At 47.2% G+C, this 17,111-nt stretch overlaps 1 protein-coding gene across 6 annotated transcripts; it reads left to right on the top strand.

The window, feature by feature from the left end:
• Positions 1 to 6: 6 nt before the first annotated feature.
• Positions 7 to 16,606, top strand: LOC121672180 (mitotic checkpoint serine/threonine-protein kinase BUB1 beta-like). 6 transcript variants are annotated; one of them, XM_042044735.1, is made up of 15 exons: positions 7 to 440; positions 1,909 to 2,070; positions 2,410 to 2,469; positions 2,697 to 2,841; positions 3,598 to 3,794; positions 3,875 to 4,053; positions 4,169 to 4,356; positions 6,899 to 6,993; positions 8,809 to 9,035; positions 9,312 to 9,424; positions 14,804 to 14,901; positions 15,192 to 15,244; positions 15,704 to 15,805; positions 16,053 to 16,137; positions 16,515 to 16,606. In XM_042044735.1, exons 1-15 carry the CDS (start codon positions 277 to 279, stop codon positions 16,522 to 16,524), a joined length of 1,878 nt encoding a protein of 625 aa, XP_041900669.1. In that variant the 5' UTR covers positions 7 to 276; the 3' UTR covers positions 16,525 to 16,606. The 6 variants fall into 6 exon arrangements, 5 of the variants coding, with proteins under 5 accessions (XP_041900669.1, XP_041900671.1, XP_041900670.1 ...); XM_042044738.1 differs by lacking the exon at positions 7 to 440 and adding an exon at positions 956 to 1,611; XM_042044737.1 differs by lacking the exon at positions 15,704 to 15,805.
• Positions 16,607 to 17,111: the final 505 nt, after the last annotated feature.

Raw genomic sequence — 17,111 nt, 5'->3', positions numbered from 1 at the left:
TACCCAAAAAGTGAGGTTTTCTGTGACACCAAAGCACAACTACACGCCACTTGCAGGAAGTGAGCACCTCAGGAAAAATAACAGAATTTAAGGCAGAGAAATAACGTGGGGAATCAGCGGGTGCCAGCAGTTAGGAGAGGCAAAGAGCGGGAACACACGCGAGCAGGAACAGGAGGATGCCTTTCGGATGAGATTAACTGCGAGGGCATTAATTATAAAATTATTTTTATTTCCCCGCGGGCCGCCGCGGGTGAGGAGGAAACTACATTTCCCGTGATGGCCCGGGGCGACGCAGGACGGCGCCGATCACGTGGGACTGGGTGCAGCCAATGGGGAGGTGGGAGAGGTTTGAATTCTGAGGCGGTGCCGCCGTTTCGGCTTTTGCTCTGCTGGGGTCCTGTGGTGGCTCGGGCGGCTCGCGCCGCTGGGAGCTGTGTGCGGTGCGTCCCGCTGGGGGGGGGCGTTCGCGGGGCTGGGGCGGCCTGAGGTGCTTTGGAGTCCGTGAGGGGATGAGGGCTGAGGCGGTGTGGGGTGAGAGGTGCGCGGGGCTGCGCGTTGTGCGGTCCGTGAGGGACTGAGGCGGCCGCAGCGGCTTTGAAGTGTGGGGGGTTGAGGGTTGTGGAGTCCGTGAGTGGCGCGTGGGTCCGTGAGGGGCGCGCGCCGGTGGGGTCGGGGGGGGCTGAGGAGCTGTGAAGTGTGTGAGGGGCTGTGGGCCGTGACGGGCGCTCGGAGGTCTGTGGGGTCCGTGAGGGGCTGAGAGGTGCTCGGGTCTGATGTTTGTGGGGTCCATAAGGGACTAAGGCGGCCTTCGGGGCTGTGAGGTGCGCGGAGCTGATGGGTGTGAAGTCCTTGAGAGGCGCTCGGGGATCCCTGTGGGGCTGAGGAGCCGTGAGGTGCGTACGGCTTGAGGGGCTGGGGGTGGGCTATGGCATTCCTGTGGGGCTGAGGGGCTGTAAATTGTGAGGTGCACGGGACTGAAGCCTTTCGGATTACTGAGGTGTGCGCGGCTGAGGGCTGTGGGGTGCGCGCGCCTGTGAGGCGCTCGGAGGTCCCGGAGGGGCTGTGGTTTGTGAGGTGTGTGGGGCTGTGGGCGTCTCTGGGTGGCTGTGAAGGGTCTGTGAGGTGCTCTGTGGGGTCTGTGAGGGGCTGAGAGCTGAGGCGGTCCTGAGGGTCTGTAAGGTGTGAGGCGCACGGGTCTGAGAGGCTGTGGGGTCCCGTGAGGGCGCGGAGGGCTGTGGGAGTCCTTGAGGGGCTGTGAGGTGTGTAAGGCGGAGGGATTGTGGGATCCGTGAGGGGCTGTAGGGGATGAGGTACTTGGCGCTCGCGGCTGTGGCTCTCTGAGAGGTATTATTCTGCCTGGCACGGCTGCCCGGACAGTGCGGGGTCCCCGGTCCCGGCGTGGGGCGGTGCGTCCTGGGGAACCAACAGCCTCGCCTCCCCTCGGTGCCGGCGAGGAGTCCCCGCCGCCTCCCCGCACGGGTCGAGGCTCGGCTGTGTCCCCCGCCTTCTGCAACGGTTCCTGCAACTGGTGAAGAGCCATAGGGGCTCGACTGAGCCTCGCTGAGGCTCCCCCTGGCCGGAGCGCACCCGTCGCTAGCCCCTGTGAGGAAGGTGGGGGTCTCGGAGCAGGGAAAAGAGCGGTCACTGGGGAGGGAAATGGGTTAATCTTAGTGGCCTTTCCTGCTAACATCGCCTGCCTGCAGTTCTTCACTGTGAAGATTGGCTCTTTTTACATATATTTCCCGTGGAGGAGAATTAAACCTCCAAATCCTTCTAAAAGTTGGGCATCTAAGCGGCATGTTTTGGCTGCACAGAAAACTCGGGGACAAATGAGCTGAGGAAAGCCGGCTCTGTCAGGTTTCGGGTCAGTACCCAGCATTACAGGTGTCCATTTCTTGTTAAACGCAGGATTAAAGGAGAGGCGGTCATGTTCCAGGAGGGCAGCCACGAGTGGGAGCTGAGCAAGGAGAATGTGCAGCCCCTCAGGCAGGGGCGGGTGATGTCCAGCCTGCAGGAGGCGCTGGCTCAGCAGGACTCCTCCAGCCACACTGCTGTGCAGCTTAAAAAACAGTGAGTGATGTTATAGCAGCTCCTTTCCCCTTCCTCCCTCCTGCTCATTTTATCTATGTCTTCTTTAACTGTACTAATCTAATAGGCGTTAAAAAAGGCATAAAAGAAGTCTAGTAACTGATCTCTATACTATTATCACACTCTAGGATTTTAGAACTAGTCACTGCAGGTGCTGTGTAGTACAGACTTCAACTTTTTATGTTTGCAATGAAGCATTTAAACAGCAAACAGTATGGAGATTTGGCTGTGCTTTTTAATAAAATAACTCTTAGTTTGTAATGTACAAGAAATTTATAGTGATACAAATGTATTTATTGGATGAATAATTTTATCTTTTAGGGAGTTTGAAGCAGAAATACGATTTTACTCTGGAGATGATCCTCTGGATGTGTGGGAGCGGTAAGTTTCCCTTTATTTCAGAAAAAAGAGTTGAATGGTCAGACATCCTTGTAAAAGCAAGGGGAACAGATTCTAATTTAATAAGAAACTCATTAAAAGCTAAGTTCTATAATTGCTTTTTAGTGTAATATTGTGTTTCAATGTTGTGCCTATTTTTTTCTTCATCTCTTTGTATTTTACAGATGCTTATTAAGAACTGACTTACTATGAACACATTCTGTCTCTAGGTACATCAAGTGGACAGAGCAGACCTTCCCTGGGGGTGGCAAGGATGGCAACCTCGCAGCAGTTCTGGAAAGAGCAGTGAGAGCCCTCCATGGGCAGCAGCGATACTACAAAGATCCTCGCTATCTTAATCTCTGGCTCAAGTTTGTGAGTGTTTCAGGAACATCTCTTGGGGGGCTGCGTTTCCTTGGGACTTGTCACGTTGTCTGCATACAGCTAAGTTGATTTTGTGACAGGACTCAAACAGTGTTGTACAATGGGTGCAATATTTGATGTACTTTCCTGCAAACATGTTACTCTTGAATTCTGCTTCTCATTTCCAGACTGTTTTTTAGGGTTGTTCACTTTGGACAGCTACAAACTCAAGAAGTTTTTGTTTTGGAAAAGCTGCCTTGAATAAATAGAGCTCAAATATTTATTTAAGGAGAAAGAGAAGCAATTTAAAGATACATCATCTAAAATGTATCTGTCCTACCAGATATTTTAGCATCTAGCTGTCTTCTATCCACATACTTTTAAACTCTAAACCAAGCTAAGCGTGTTCTGGCCCTGCCCTGTCTCTCCATTGCCGTAATTTTTGTTCTCCACATCTTTTCAAAGCAGCTTTCCCCAGCTTTAGCTTGCTGAGCTAATTTACCAGTTCCAAAACTGGCAAGGAATGTGCTATACTTCATCTGAAGCTAAAATAGCTGTTCTCCGGAATGCTAATATGGTGTAATTCAGTCACTGAATTACCTCAGATTCAAACAAGAAATGATAAAATGCCATGTACTGGCCTTACAGCTGCTCCTGTCAGATTTGTATTGAAATCAGTGGGGTCTTGCTGGGGGCATTGAAATGCAGATTTTGACTGGGAACCCTCTGCAGTACCGTGTGATTGTTGGCATACTTGGGTCGTTTCAGGGTGATTGCTGCAACGAGCCTTTGGATCTGTACAGTTACCTGCGCAGCCAGGAGATCGGCACCACGCTGGCCCTGCTCTACATCACCTGGGCGGAGGCGCTCGAGGCCAGGGGGAGCTTCAGGAAAGCAGATCTGATATTCCAGGAAGGGCTCCAGCGCAAGGCTGAGCCTTTGGAAAAACTCCAGGCTCATCACAAGTAAGGGACAAACTTAGATTTTCCCCTCGGTTCCTGGGGTAGGGAAGGTTATGCTAAGTTCTCCAATGTTTTTTTTCTAGGCAGTTTCAGGCCCGTGTTTCTCGGCAGACACTACTGGCACTTGAGGAAAGTTCTGATGGAGACAATATGGGATTGCTGGAAATTACAGAGCCTCAGAGAAGTTCACTGGCAGATCTCAAAGGCAGAGGGAAGAAAAAAGTGAGAGCCCCCATTAGTCGTGTGGGAGATGCAGTTAAAGGTACATTCCAGAGCTGAAACAACCTGTTATTGGAGGAGTTTCATCTCTGTAACGTGGAATTTGCAATTGAATGTGACAGTTGAAGGTTAATTGACTTAAATCTTTCTCCTTATAGCCATAAACCCAAACAGCCAGCCTCTGCCTTCTCTGCAGCTTTCCAATACTCCAAGTTTTGCTGTGTTTGATGAAAATTCTGTGTCTGGACCTGAGATTCCTACACTTACAGCACAGTCATGGCCAGCGCCTCCAGTTCCCAGGGCCAAGGAGAACGAACTCAGTGCTGGACCTTGGAACTCTGGCAGGGTAAGGAGGCTTGAAATGGACTGGGAAAAGAGAGGAAGGTGTGTGTAAGCTGATGACTTCTGATCTCTGAGGCAGAGGTCATGTCTTTCTCCCTTGCCTGTGGTTTGTGTCTATTGTAAATACAGATTTAATCATAGAATCGTGAAACTGTTTGACTTGGGAGGGACCTTATAGATCATCTGGTTTCACCTTCCACTAGACCAGGTTGCTCCAAGCCCCATCCAACCTGGCCTTGGACACTTGAAGGGATGGGGCAGCAACAGCTTCTCTGGGCAACCTGTGCCAGTGCCTGAGCACCCTCCCAGAGAAGAATTTCTTCCTACTATCTCATCCACACCCACCCTCCTTTGGCTTAAGGCCATTCCCTCTTGTCCTGTCACTGCATGCCCTTGTGAAGAGTTGCTCTCCTTCTGGAGAGTCCCTGGCCATGCATACTCCATTCAAGTTTAGCAAGCTGATATTGCTAGAATAAGGTTTAAAAACTCTGTGGAGTTTTAAAATCAAGGACTTTAAATTCTCGCTAACCGTAAGAATTGGCAGAGGTGGCCTGCTAAACTGTTTGGAGGGCAGAAAAGGAATGTAAGAGGGAAAGCATTAGCCAAGGAATGGGAGAGAAGCCAGGCATTAGTTAAACCTGTAAGGAAGAAGCGTAAGAGTTAAATTATATTGGAAAATACGAGCTGAAGGAAGGACTTGTTGCCTGAATTGTGAAAATAAGCCATGTACAGCATTCTGCAAGTCTTGTTTTGAAGTGCTTGTGAGGAAAACAGAAGAGCGGAGATCAAAAGAATTCAACTGCTGTATCAATGGAATATTTATCCTGACAATAGGATCACAGAAAGTAGCTTCCAATGGCTTAAACTAAACATCAAAAGAAGCAGCTGAGCTACAGGTGCTTAGGCTGTTCTGGAGAAGTGATGCAAGGCATTGTCTGAAGGGAATCAATCCTGTGAGATCAGGTTTGTTTCATAGGTGCTCAGATAACCCCCAGTGCTCCCATGCTCTTTGTAGCTCAGAAAAGAACACTAGAAAGTCATGAGATTGGTGCCTGGAAATAGAACACAAACTTCTCCAGACCATGTTAGAATGATAATATAAAAGCAAACCTACACTTGAAAGCCTTCAGGTACCCAATATGGCGAAAAATAGCGCCCCAAATTAGATCCTTACAATTGATAAGATTGGGCAATTAGAGTATCTGGCCAATATTGTCCAACTAGAGGAGTGGTTGGTTAGGTAATGTCCCATCCCGGGTTCTGCCCTCCTACCCTACCTTTTTTATGCCTGTGGTTACGTGGTGCCAAATAAAATGTCCTTGGAGAAGTAACAGGCAAGACATAACAAAATTTTAGGAATGTGTCAATAAGCACCTGTTCACTGTGGGAAGAAAGGTGGCAAAGTACTAGAAGTTACACCGAGGCACTTAACAGTCTACAAAGCTACAAATACATGAAGATTACATAAAAGCTAAAGACTTCAGGCATCAAGAGGACAAAAATATTTTCATCTTCTCAATATGGACACTGTTGTAAGTGAAGCTTAGTAACAAAACCTCAAATGAGGGAAGGATGCAACCAGGCTAAAATGGAGGGAAACTCCAGGAATATTCTTTTCAGATAGAAAGCAATTTGGTTAAATGAATGGACAAGTTTAGTAAATCACAGGTTTAATTTAGCTGAGAAGAATGAGGAAGAATTATTAATATAAAACTTCTCAGTCTCTTTGTGCTACTTGACACATTCATTCTGATCTCGGAGTGCTTCCATATTTCTTTTAATGTCTGCCCTTAGAGTTCTCTCTGCTCCCGCCTTAATGAAATTTCTTAGATTTAATGAAATAAAAGATCCTGTTTCTGGCAGAAGGGTTGAGGATGTTTAATTCCCCTCCACTTGCAGTGCAAGAATAACCTTTGGTGAATGCTCTGAGATCTGAAAACCTGCCCAGGGAAGAAGGGGTTTCTCTTATTGCTGGTGTCAAGATGGCTCAGTAAGCAGTTTGGGAAATGATGGAAAAGAGGAGTGAGTTTGTGAAGTATTCCCACCACATAACTTTTTTTTTGTGCTGAAGAGTGCCAGAGAATTCAACTAGGCCGATGAGAGTAACGTGTTGTCAGACTAAATTCCACCTCCTCTCCTTAACTAATGGACCTCAGGAGCTGTTAAGGGATTTTTGTGGTGCTGAAATGGCCTGTGATGGGAAAATTGGAAAAAAACCCCCACCCCAAGTCTGGAGGCTGTTGGTGGACAGGAGAATGAATATTATCAACGAACTGGGACAATCTTGGCTGTAAAATGAGGACGGTGGCATTTATATGTCTAATTTAAATAGGATATTGGGATAACAGGATAGTATGTATATATATCCCTGGATATGGATGTAACATTCCCTCAGGCTAACAGAAGCTGGGGCTGATGAGGGCACACAGGAGGAGCATGCCTTGCCTTTTAGGTGCCAGTGTTGAGCTGGTGGGCTGTGACTGTGTGAGAAGGGAATTGATCTTGGAAAAGTCTCCGTCAAGTTTAATTTGCCTTTCCTTCCGCAGCGTCCTCGCAGAACTGTGAATTCTGGCATGGAAGTGCCCCACCCAGTGCCCAGTTTCACCCCCTATGTGGATGAGTCAGTTCAGCCACAAATGATGTGAGTCTAAGAGTTGGAGATGGGGGATTGCATTTGGAATTCTCAAAGCTGCTTCCTAAAATTCGGAGTTGTTTTGCCAAGTCCTTAAGCCTCTTGAGCTACAAGAATTTAAAAATCTGCCAGCCTGGGAGCAATTAGTGCCGCAGCTTGATGACAGAGGCTTCAGCCGAGGTTGCATAAGGACATGGGACGTGTTCAGAGCTGCTGACGATGTGGGAGCCTAGATCATATTTAAATATGCTAATTAGTGTAATCACTTCACTCAGTGTGTTTACACAAAACCACAAGCTACCTGTCTTAGGGTGCTGTTTGCTGTGAAGCAGCCCCAAATTGAGGCAGACTTGTGGCTGGTTCTTTTCTATCTTGGGAGCTCTGTGCTCAGCATATCTGGAGTTTTCTTCTGAAATAAGCTATCAGAGTTGCCATGCCAACAGTGTTGCTTAGGTCGTGGAGGAGTGAGTGTGCTGCTTGTACAGTGCTCCCTGAAATGCTGATAAATCCCAGGAGATGGGGTGGTTTTGTTGGAGCAGAGGAAAACGCTTTCTTTTGCAAGGTTGCTCTACCTTTCTGTGGCTAATGACAGCCAGGGAATAGACAGGCTCTTTCTGAGAGAGAAGTGGAAAAGCCTGTTGGATATTACGGACAGTTCCCACAGCTCTGAATTGCATGGAATCAAGGAATGCAGAGAGGTGGTGAGCAGCATGGATTGCGTGTGGACTGCAGAATAGCTCTGACCAAGGCTCTGCCGTGGTTTAGTTGAAGAATAGGTAAAAAACTGCATTCCTGTCTAAGACTGTTTCTTTCTCCTGAAAGTCAGTGATGCCACACGGTTAAACCTCTTGGCATGCCGGTCTCTCGGATGAGGATTTGTTACTTACCGAAGGCAGCAGCTTTTCACACCAGGGAGAGGGAAGGAGTGGGTAGAACTGAACACCGTGCTGAGTTAGCTCTAAGCGACTTAGGCAGAGACTTGTTAGGTAGGTTTAGATTATGTCGTTGAAATCTTAAAAGTAGATTTTTTTTTTTTTTTTTTTTCTGCCTTTGAATCCGTTTCCTCATGCTCCCATGGTCACCTGCCAAATAGTCTGGAAGTGTTTTGCTGAAACTTTGTAAATGTGATGCAAATCCTGCCATCAGTTGTTGTCCAGAGTTCTGGGCAGAAGGACCCTGTTGTGATCTTAGTTATGAATCCCCACAGTCCCCAAAAAAAAGCTTTAGAACTCAAACATTAAGAGCACCTGTTTGCCCCATGATCACTCCCAGATGTGAGTTAATCCTGCTGAAGTCGGCTGGATTGCTGGTGTTGGTAAAGGTGTACCAGTGTTGCTTCCTCTCTCCTGAAATTAGCATGGAGGTTTCATCTGGCCCAAGAGCTTCCCTTTTTAAGTGCCTTTTGTCCTGTGTCCCTTTGCTCCCAGAGAACCATCCTACAAGCCAGAGTTTAGGGACTTGTCACGCCTGTGGTCACACAGCTCGATGGAACTAAATTGAACAGGTCCTGCTTCAGGATGCACGGCAGTTCAGACATCATAAGAATTTTATTTGCTTTTGACTCGACCTTGTTAACAGTTCAGGTTGGATTTGTATTTTGTTGTTTGTCTTGCTTTATTTATTTATCAGACAATTCTGAGTAGTATGCTGGCCTTTGCTGTTACTCATTCCAATTTTCTTGTGTAGTTTTCTAAGCACAGAACAGAATGTCTTTGCACTACTCCAAAACCAGACCCTGGAATTAGCCCAGTTATCTCCAGTGCCTGCTTTTCTGTGCTACAATGACGTACACAAAGCCCAAGTAATAAAATCATGTTTTTTCAGGACTCCCTGCAAAATTGAGCCCAGCATAAACCGTGTGTTAAGTACTCGCAAACCTGAGGAGCAGGAGGACCCACTGCAGCGAGTGCAGCATCACCAGCAGGATGCTCAGGAAAAGAAAGAGATGGTGATGTACTGCAAAGAGAAAGTTTATGCTGGAGTTGACGAATTCTCTTTTGAAGAGATCCGAGCTGAAATCTACAGGAAGAAAGCGAGAAAGAAAGAGGAAGGTATGTTTCAAAGTGGGCTGAAGCAAGTAAGGCTTTCCAGATGGAGTCATAAAAGTGTATTTGCTTCTGTCTGTATTGCAGCTGCTTCTCTTTTTTCTACTGGGATAGTTGTTTAACTGCTCTGAGGTACAGAGCCAGTAACATTCAACAGCTTTATATGGAAGCTGTGGGACAGGGAAGGACCACCAGAAGTTTTGGTCCCTTGGCAATTCAGGCTGTACCCACCGACTGTATGTGAAATACGCATTGGGCCTTACAGGTGTTTTTTTTCCTTAGATGAAATACAAGCCATAGAACGGAAGAAGGAAGAAATACAAAGGAAAATTGAGGAGCTGGAAAAGAAATTAAAGAGGAAAGAAGGTGACAAGCAGCAACAATCGCATGAACCGGTATTGTTCTGATTTCACTGTTCTTTTCCAAGTAGCTGCAATTTTAAATAAAAGCCAAAAGGAAGCATATCTGATATTCTTCTAACACATTTTAAACTTCTTGTGACCGGATTCTTCACTAATAAAGTATATTCTCTCTTTCTCTCCTTTGCTTCCCCGTTTCCAAAACAATGCCTTCATAGTAAATACTTTAAATAATGAAACAGTCGTGACTTTGTTGTAAGCTATGTAACTGCTTACATGTCCTTCACAGGAGACTTTAGTTACTTTGCAACTGTTAAAGTTTATATATGGTTGCAAAGAGTAAATGATGCATTTAACTACAGTATGCCATGAAAGTGGACTTTCTTCATGCAAGTATGCTAAGTATAAATAAAAATGGCTAAAGACAACTATTTTCTATGAGGTAATGACTACGTGGGATTATCACCATGTTTTCGGAACCTTTTTGCCTGGTTTGCGCTTCCATTATTAGCACAGTAAATATTACCATATCCCACAACTGTAGGGAGGAGGAGAGCAATCCAGCAGGCAGGAATTGTGCAGCAAGATTGATTGATTTAATTATTTTACAAACTCTTTTATAGACTTTTCCTTCATAGTCTAATTGGACAAAGGATCACCCACCCTCTAGGTGGATTGGCTAGAAATCCTGAAACATCCATTGTCAAAATATTTTTCTACTGTACCATAAACATAGTTCTACAAGGTCACAGGTGTTCATAGTTTATAGAATTTCTGCTAATCTCTTTGTGAGAGGGAAAAATATCCCACAGCTTAGAAAGCAGCAGGAAAATTTCTTGCTAACAGCATTTTTGTATCCACAATTCCCCCTTTTTGTTTTATAAGATAACAATTCTACTATTAATCTTAAACAGAATTTTACATCAGTTAATAATTCTAAGTATGTCTATAAGGCTTTACTATCTGACTTCATAACAAGAAATTTGAAGTTCAGTCTCTGCTTGTGGAAGGACCATCCCAGTCTCTGCTTGTGGAAGGACCATCTGCCTGATGGTCGACATCCTGGTCGTCATCATCAGAAGAGCCGTTAGGCTGATGATCTACATTCTGGTCGCCATTTGGATGGTTGGCGTTCTGGTCATCATTTGGAGGTTGCCTGTTCTGCCTCTGGTGCCGTAGGTCAGGGCGAACGCGTTTTGCAGGCAGCCACTGTACCCCAGTATCTGTGGAAACGCAAGCATACCCACGACCCCAAACGATAAGCTCATGAGGGCCTTCCCACTGGTTAGGGAGTAAATTCCGTACCCAGACTTCTGCCCGGGGCAGTTGTGTCTTGCCTGAAGACTGCAATGAGAGAAAATGATTCAGAATAACAGGATTATTTGAATTTTGTGGTACTGTAAAGTGATTAATTGTATACAAAGCTTTTGCTAGTTGGCTTCAGTAACCAAATTCAAAGGTTCCTGTGAGAATCGTTGAAAAGCCATGGTAACAGCCCTTAATTCGACTAACAGAGCAGAGTCTGACTCAGATTGGTGTGTTAGTCAAGCACCGCAAAGGCAGTGTAGGATACTGTGTGCTCTTACGCACAGCAACCCCTGCTAAAAATTTGTCCCAATCTGTACCCCCCAAGCTGCCTGTCCCCAAAGGGAAGTGGTTAGCAAGTTAGTTAAGGGAAATGGTAGTAACATAAGGCCTAATTGTAGCTGTGTGTGCCCCTCTGAGTCCTTCACCACCACAGGCCATTCGCTTAAATAGCTCTGCGTGGTTCCTCCTACTCCTGCGATGGCCGATCCCACCGGGGCTAAAGGCCATGAGGGAGGCCATGCAGAGAAGGAGATGATAGTTACATCAGCACCAGTATCAATCAAACCTCGAAGCTGAGTCCGGGGCAGACGGGCGTTCGGCAGGATCAGGGTACATGTCATCTGTGGCCTTTGGTCAGAGATGTCTGCAGTCCAGAAGGCCTGCGGAAGTCCCGTAGATCCACTGTCGTTATCTTCGTGAGTTTGTTGTTCTATCCTGGGGACACAAGACTTAAAAGGCACTAATTTAGCAAGGCAAGTCCTTTCAGGAATAGTTACAGAGGGTTTTTGCGTGGAGACCATAGCGCAATCTGACCTTTAAAGTCAGCGTCAATAACTCCTGAGTGCACTAAGATCCCTTGATGGGCAACGTCAGGTTTTCCCACCAGCATTGCACTGGATCCCTGGGCTAAGGGTCCATATGCATCCAAGGGAACCTTATAAATACCGCTAGAGTCTAAGACAACTGCGGCTGCAGTGTGGACATCAAACCCGTCTAATCCGTGGGTGCTGTCTGATCTCTGGGTGCCGTCTCTAGGGTGGCTGGGTAGGCCTGTGCCTGTACCTGTGCCACTCTCTGGGGGAGCGACTGCATCGGAGAGCAATTCCCCCTCCTTGCACCCCGGCAGAAGTTTCCCGACAAAGGCCGACCATCGGCATGAGTCCGGGATCTACAATAGTCCGAGCAATGCCCTGGCCTCCCACACCTCTTGCACTGGGAGATTGCTGTGTTCTCTTTTTGTCTTGGCTTAGGCCGTTTCTATTTTTTCGTGCATTTGGGCTGCTTTGGTTCACAATCAGAAGATGCGCGAACAGGCTGCAGAAACGCAGCCAAAGCAGACCTTCTCTGGTTCCCAGATCCCACCTTAGCGCAGGCTTCGACCATGTCTGTTACCTCAGGATCCCCTGGTAAGGCATCTATGACTTTTCTGCACTCTTCATTTGCGTTATCTCTCACTAACTGCCTTAACAACATCTGCCTTAACCCGTCATGCTCAACCTGCTTCTCGAGAGAAGCAGCGACTTCCTCTATGAAAGAGAGGAATGACTGATTTGCCTTCAACTATTTCAGTATATCGCTTTCTGGGTGCTGACAATTCTATGGTTTCAACAGGGCAGCCACGCCGACCTGCTGAGCTCGCTGCAGGACGCTAGAGGGAAAGGTACCCTGGAGACTGGGATCAGAGAAGGGACCAGTCCCCATAAGAGCATCCATTCCCACTGCGTGTCTAGGATCGGCAGCAGGGAGCTGCATATTCCCTAATGCAGCCTTGTCGGCCAGCTTTCTCCAGGTTTTCTCAAAAACTGTAAATTGTATAGGTTGAAATAGGATTTGACCCAGGTGTCTGATAACAAATGGAGCAAGCAAATCTGTATTTATCACCCTTATTATTTGCATAACCTCAGCAGAACTGAGCCCATGTTGTGCCACCTTGGATTGCAGATCCTGTGCAACCTTCCAAGCAATCACCTCATGCTTGTCACACTCGCCTGAATTTGGGAGAACCTTACACACTGGGAAAGCTTGGATCTCCCCTTTTGGGGAGTCAGTACCACCCTGAACTTCTGGCACAGCCTGTGGATGGAGTGTAACAGCTTCCTGATTACTCCCAGAATCCTCAAATCTGTTTGGCATCCCAAGTGATTCCAAAAAATTCCAATCACTCTCCTCCGAAGCCCGCATCTTAACTGACTCCAAGAAATTATTGTAGTGCATCGGACACGCAGTCACCGTGCAGTCCAGAAAGGTCTAAGGACCAGAGCAGCTTTTTCTTTCACTGCCCGGCTACGGCCGCTTTACGCCCCAGGGCCAGAACCTCATCTGCCTCACTGCCCAACGATGAGTCATCGAGTAAAGGCAACTCTGAGGTGCCGTGAACGAACAGAGGTGGGCTGGGAGGAATGGATTGACCAGAAACTGACAGCAGAGGCTGCAGTTGGCTGTGCCGTGGTTTGAACAGCAGCTTCTTTTCGGGATGCGATCTCGGCTGGTTTTGACCGACCCGGAACTGGAGCTGCTGCGGCTGTCTCCGGTGCTGCTGTCGCGTACAGAGCCGCTGCCGTCTCTTGTTCCGCAGCAGTGTTCGGTGCCACCGCTGGCCCCTGTGCTGTGGTCGCTTCCAGAACTGCGGCCGTCTCCTGCGCCGTCGCTGACACCACGGCCGTGGGTTCCAGGTTTGGAGCCGCTGGCTGCGTCACTTACGGGTTCGGAGCCACGTCTCTCGTGGACGGCACGGGCGGTGCAGGCCCAGCGCACCCCACGTGGCCGGGGGCCTCCAGCCCCTGCAGCAGCTGCTTTTGCAGGCTGAGCAGTTCTGATAACTGCCATGATATGTTTGGCAGTTCCGACAACTGCTGTGATATATTCGGCAGATGATGTATTAGAAGGTCAACTGCTTGTGTCTGTGACTGCACAGAACAGTCTGGCGCTACAGAGGGCAAAAAGGTACATCTGGGCATTCTCGGTGCAATGGATGCATGCGCAGACGGGCTAGGAGCCACCATGGGTGTCCAAGAGGCCAGACCACTGACACGTGGCCGCGGATAAGCCGTGGCCGCCGCTGAGCCAAACGGCAAGGCGGGCTGCGCGCCTTCCCGCTGCCCCGACACCCCCGCCTCTGCCAGTGCGGGGTCCTTGGGGGCCGCGGAGCCCTGCGACTGTGCAGGGTGACCCAGGGCAGGCTCCCGGGCAGGCTCTGCCCGTGAAGCCAGGGGGGTTTTTTCGGGTCCACCACCACATGCCCCTGGAGCCACGTCAGTGGGGTCCCCTTCGGATATCTCTCCATCACTTGCCACCAAGACAGGCGAGCCAGCTCTGCTGCCACAGTCAAGGTCTATCAGCAGGTTAAATAAAAATCGCCAAGTGCAGAATAATTCTAACACTGCCAGATCCCCAAATGGAAGCTCATGCGGGACAGCACAGCCCATCTCCTGCTATATCCCAAAATCCAGGGCCGTGTCTCTGTCCAGGGAAATGCCATGCAGGGCAGCCCAGTCTAATAACTCACAGAGTGAATTCTCAGGAATGGAGGTGTGCATTATACTGAAAACACCTTTCCACACCGTTACCACAGCGTCGCTTTTTAAGCCGCTGTTCGCCATTTTTTCAGTCCCGTCGGACATCCGGTCCCGGGTGGGGGGGAAGGGAACAGTGTGCCTCTAGAGAAATTCGGCTTGGCACACAGCGTACAGGACACGTCGGGGTTCACCAAATATTAGCGCAGTAAATATTACCGTATCCCGCAACCGTAGGAGGAGGAGAGCAATCCAGCAGGCAGGAATTGTGCAGCAAGACTGATTGATTTAATTATTTTACAAACTCTTTTATAGACTTTTCCTTCATAATCTAATTGGACAAAGGATCACCCACCCCCTGGGTGGATTGGCTAGAAATCCTAAACATCCATTGTCAAAATATTTTTCTACTATACCATAAACATAGTTCTACAAGGTCACAGGTGTTCATAGTTAATAGAACTTCTGCTAATCTCTTTGTGAGAGGGAAAAGCATCCCACGGCTTAGAAAGCAGCAGGAAAATTCCTTGCTAACAGCATTTTTGTATCCACACTTCCACCACTGTAGAATCGAAGTGCGGCTTTGTTTCCACAGGCAGCAGAGATAACGGGAGCTTCTGCACCTTTGGGAATGCAAGCATTTACTTTTTCCAGTGCAACAGGATATGGGGAGAAACAGCCTCAGTCACAAAGGTAATAGAGGGGTTTTTAGCCAGCAGTGAGAAGACTTGTGAGGATATTTAGGTACGAGTAGTAACATGGATCACTAACAGCCTGTTTTTGCAGGTAGAATGGAATAAAGCCTTGGCATCAGCCTGTAACCAGGATGTGTGCTCTTTCTCCATATGCTTGATTATTTGTCTGAGGGATCTTAACTTCTTGCAAGTAGCACTTGTCATCTTGGCTTACTGTTTTTACAGGGTTTGTTCACGTTTTGTGAATGTCTGTAGAATACAAACTTGTTTCTTTTCTGTTTTTCACAGTGAATTCCAGGTCTATGAAGATACTCAACTACAGAAACCATCTTGTTCTGAGGGTAAGTAGTCAAGTTTTTTAGCGTCAAGGAGAAGGTTTGGTTAAAGGGAAGTGTTCCAGGAGTACCGAGATGGCAGCAAAGTAAAACCCAAAGCCTAGGTGGATTAGAAGAATGACAGTGTGTGTGCTAGTAGTGCCTTTTACCATATTGACCACAACATGGGGCATCTGAGATCTGAGAACTGTCACTATGTGAAAGAACTTCCAAGCAAAAGAGCATTTTCCTTTCAGCAGCTGGAAAGTTTTCTTCCATCTTTCATGTTTGCAGTCTTACTAAAATCTCAGAAGAGTTTAATGCTACCATTAGATTGATACTTCCTTAAGTCCTTTTCCCCTGGAGGTTTTGGTAGAGGAATACAGACAGAAATTGTATATTTTTGATTTTGGTAAGTTGTGTTGGGAAGGTCACATCCTGAAGAAATTTACTTCTGATCCGACCTGACTCTGTTGCTGTTGACAGAGGTTATCCAGACTCCTGATGTGTGCCCAGATACCCACAGTGGAAATCCATTTGTAAACTCTGAGGAGGAACAGAGAAATGAGGGCAGCCTTGCAAAAAAAGGTACAAATTCTGGAGCGTAGTGTGAAACCAGCACGTTAGCTCACATAATATGGTGGGTGGTAAATGTGTGGTTCATTAATGTGACAAACCCAAGCCTTTTTTAATGGGTTTCTTTATATGCCAGCTCTGTAACTGCCTGCTAGGAGCAGTACTTTTAAGACAAGGTGTTAACCATTTTAAGTAGTGTTGGATATGCTATTTTGGAAAAACTGTGGATATGATAGAGCCTCTTGGTTTTTCTTTACAGATGTAGGTCTGCTTCCCCCGCTGGCTGCTGCTCCATCTTTCTCTATATTTGATGAATCCTCTACTTTGACAAATCAGAATATAAGGTAGAATTATTCAAGACCTAGATTTCAGAGGGAAGGAAAACGGAAGTATCAAAGCACTTTGTGTAGCAGCTGAAATAACTGTTTCTTGCAGGGGTGTGTGGGGGTGTGCATTTTGTTTTGTTTCTATATGGGTATTTTTTATTTCCTCGCTGAGAGTCCATGATGAGGAAATACTCTCCTGTTCTTCATCTTCAACCTGGAACTATTTAAGCTGCTCTATAACCTCCTCCATTCTGGAGAGCTGTATCTGTTGCATACTGGTAGTTCTGTAGTAGAAATTAGTTGATTGGAAGAAAGGGAAATGTTCAGCTTTTAAATAAAGAAAAATTTGTCTTAAAGTCTACAACCTTTTCACTGTCTCTCCTTTTTTTTTTCAGGATGAGCTGAATGGAATTGAACGTTTGACTGAGGATGCCATTGTGACCGGCTCCTACAAGAACAGCACCCTTTGTGCCAACCCAGAAGACACGTGTGACTTCAACAGGGCTGCCCACCTGGCCTCAACGCCCTTTCATGGGGTGGCGGCTCAGAGAGTCCCAGCTCCTGCTTTCTCGCAGAGTGAACTGAAGGAAGACAGTCCAGAATCCGAGAGCGCACCTCTGAATCAGGAGACGCTGGTGTGTGAAGGAGCGTACACTGAAGCTCTCCGTGTAAAAAAACTGAGGTAATCAACAGTAAAGGACCTTAAACCCCTCCTCCTGCATGTCTTTCACAGTTGTGCTTTTAGTGTTGCTAAGGGAGGAGTTTTCTGAAAAGACCAGAATATAGTGGGGAGAGCCATTTCTTTAGCTCAGGGTCCACTCTGCCTTGAGCAGATTTAAGAGGTAATAGCAAGCCCACTTGGCTTTTCAGCATTACTGCTGTGGGACTTAACAACAAGGTTTTTTAACAAAATAACTTGCAGAGAAATTAGTAAATGCATTCTGTCTTCATTATCAAACATGACAAGCAGAATCACTGGTTCCTTTTATACT

Source organism: Corvus kubaryi, unplaced genomic scaffold, assembly GCF_017639235.1.
Source record: "Corvus kubaryi isolate FWS band 111438036 unplaced genomic scaffold, C.kubaryi_AGA036_p1.0 40184, whole genome shotgun sequence".
In the NCBI taxonomy this organism is placed as follows: domain Eukaryota; kingdom Metazoa; phylum Chordata; class Aves; order Passeriformes; family Corvidae; genus Corvus; species Corvus kubaryi.
The sequence above is the reverse complement of the archived record's forward strand: the minus strand, read 5'-3'. Positions and strand labels throughout refer to the sequence as shown.

What these genes read in the sequence shown, in the direction of transcription:
- LOC121672180 (XM_042044735.1), top strand. Translation starts at nt 277, where the DNA reads ATGGCCCGGGGCGACGCAGGACGGCGCCGATCACGTGGGACTGGGTGC. An exon ending in TGTGGGAGATGCAGTTAAAG is followed by an intron (nt 4,054 to 4,168) that starts GTACATTCCAGA and finishes TTCTCCTTATAG; the next exon opens with CCATAAACCCAAACAGCCAG. An exon ending in GGGCAGCCTTGCAAAAAAAG is followed by an intron (nt 15,806 to 16,052) that starts GTACAAATTCTG and finishes TTTTCTTTACAG; the next exon opens with ATGTAGGTCTGCTTCCCCCG.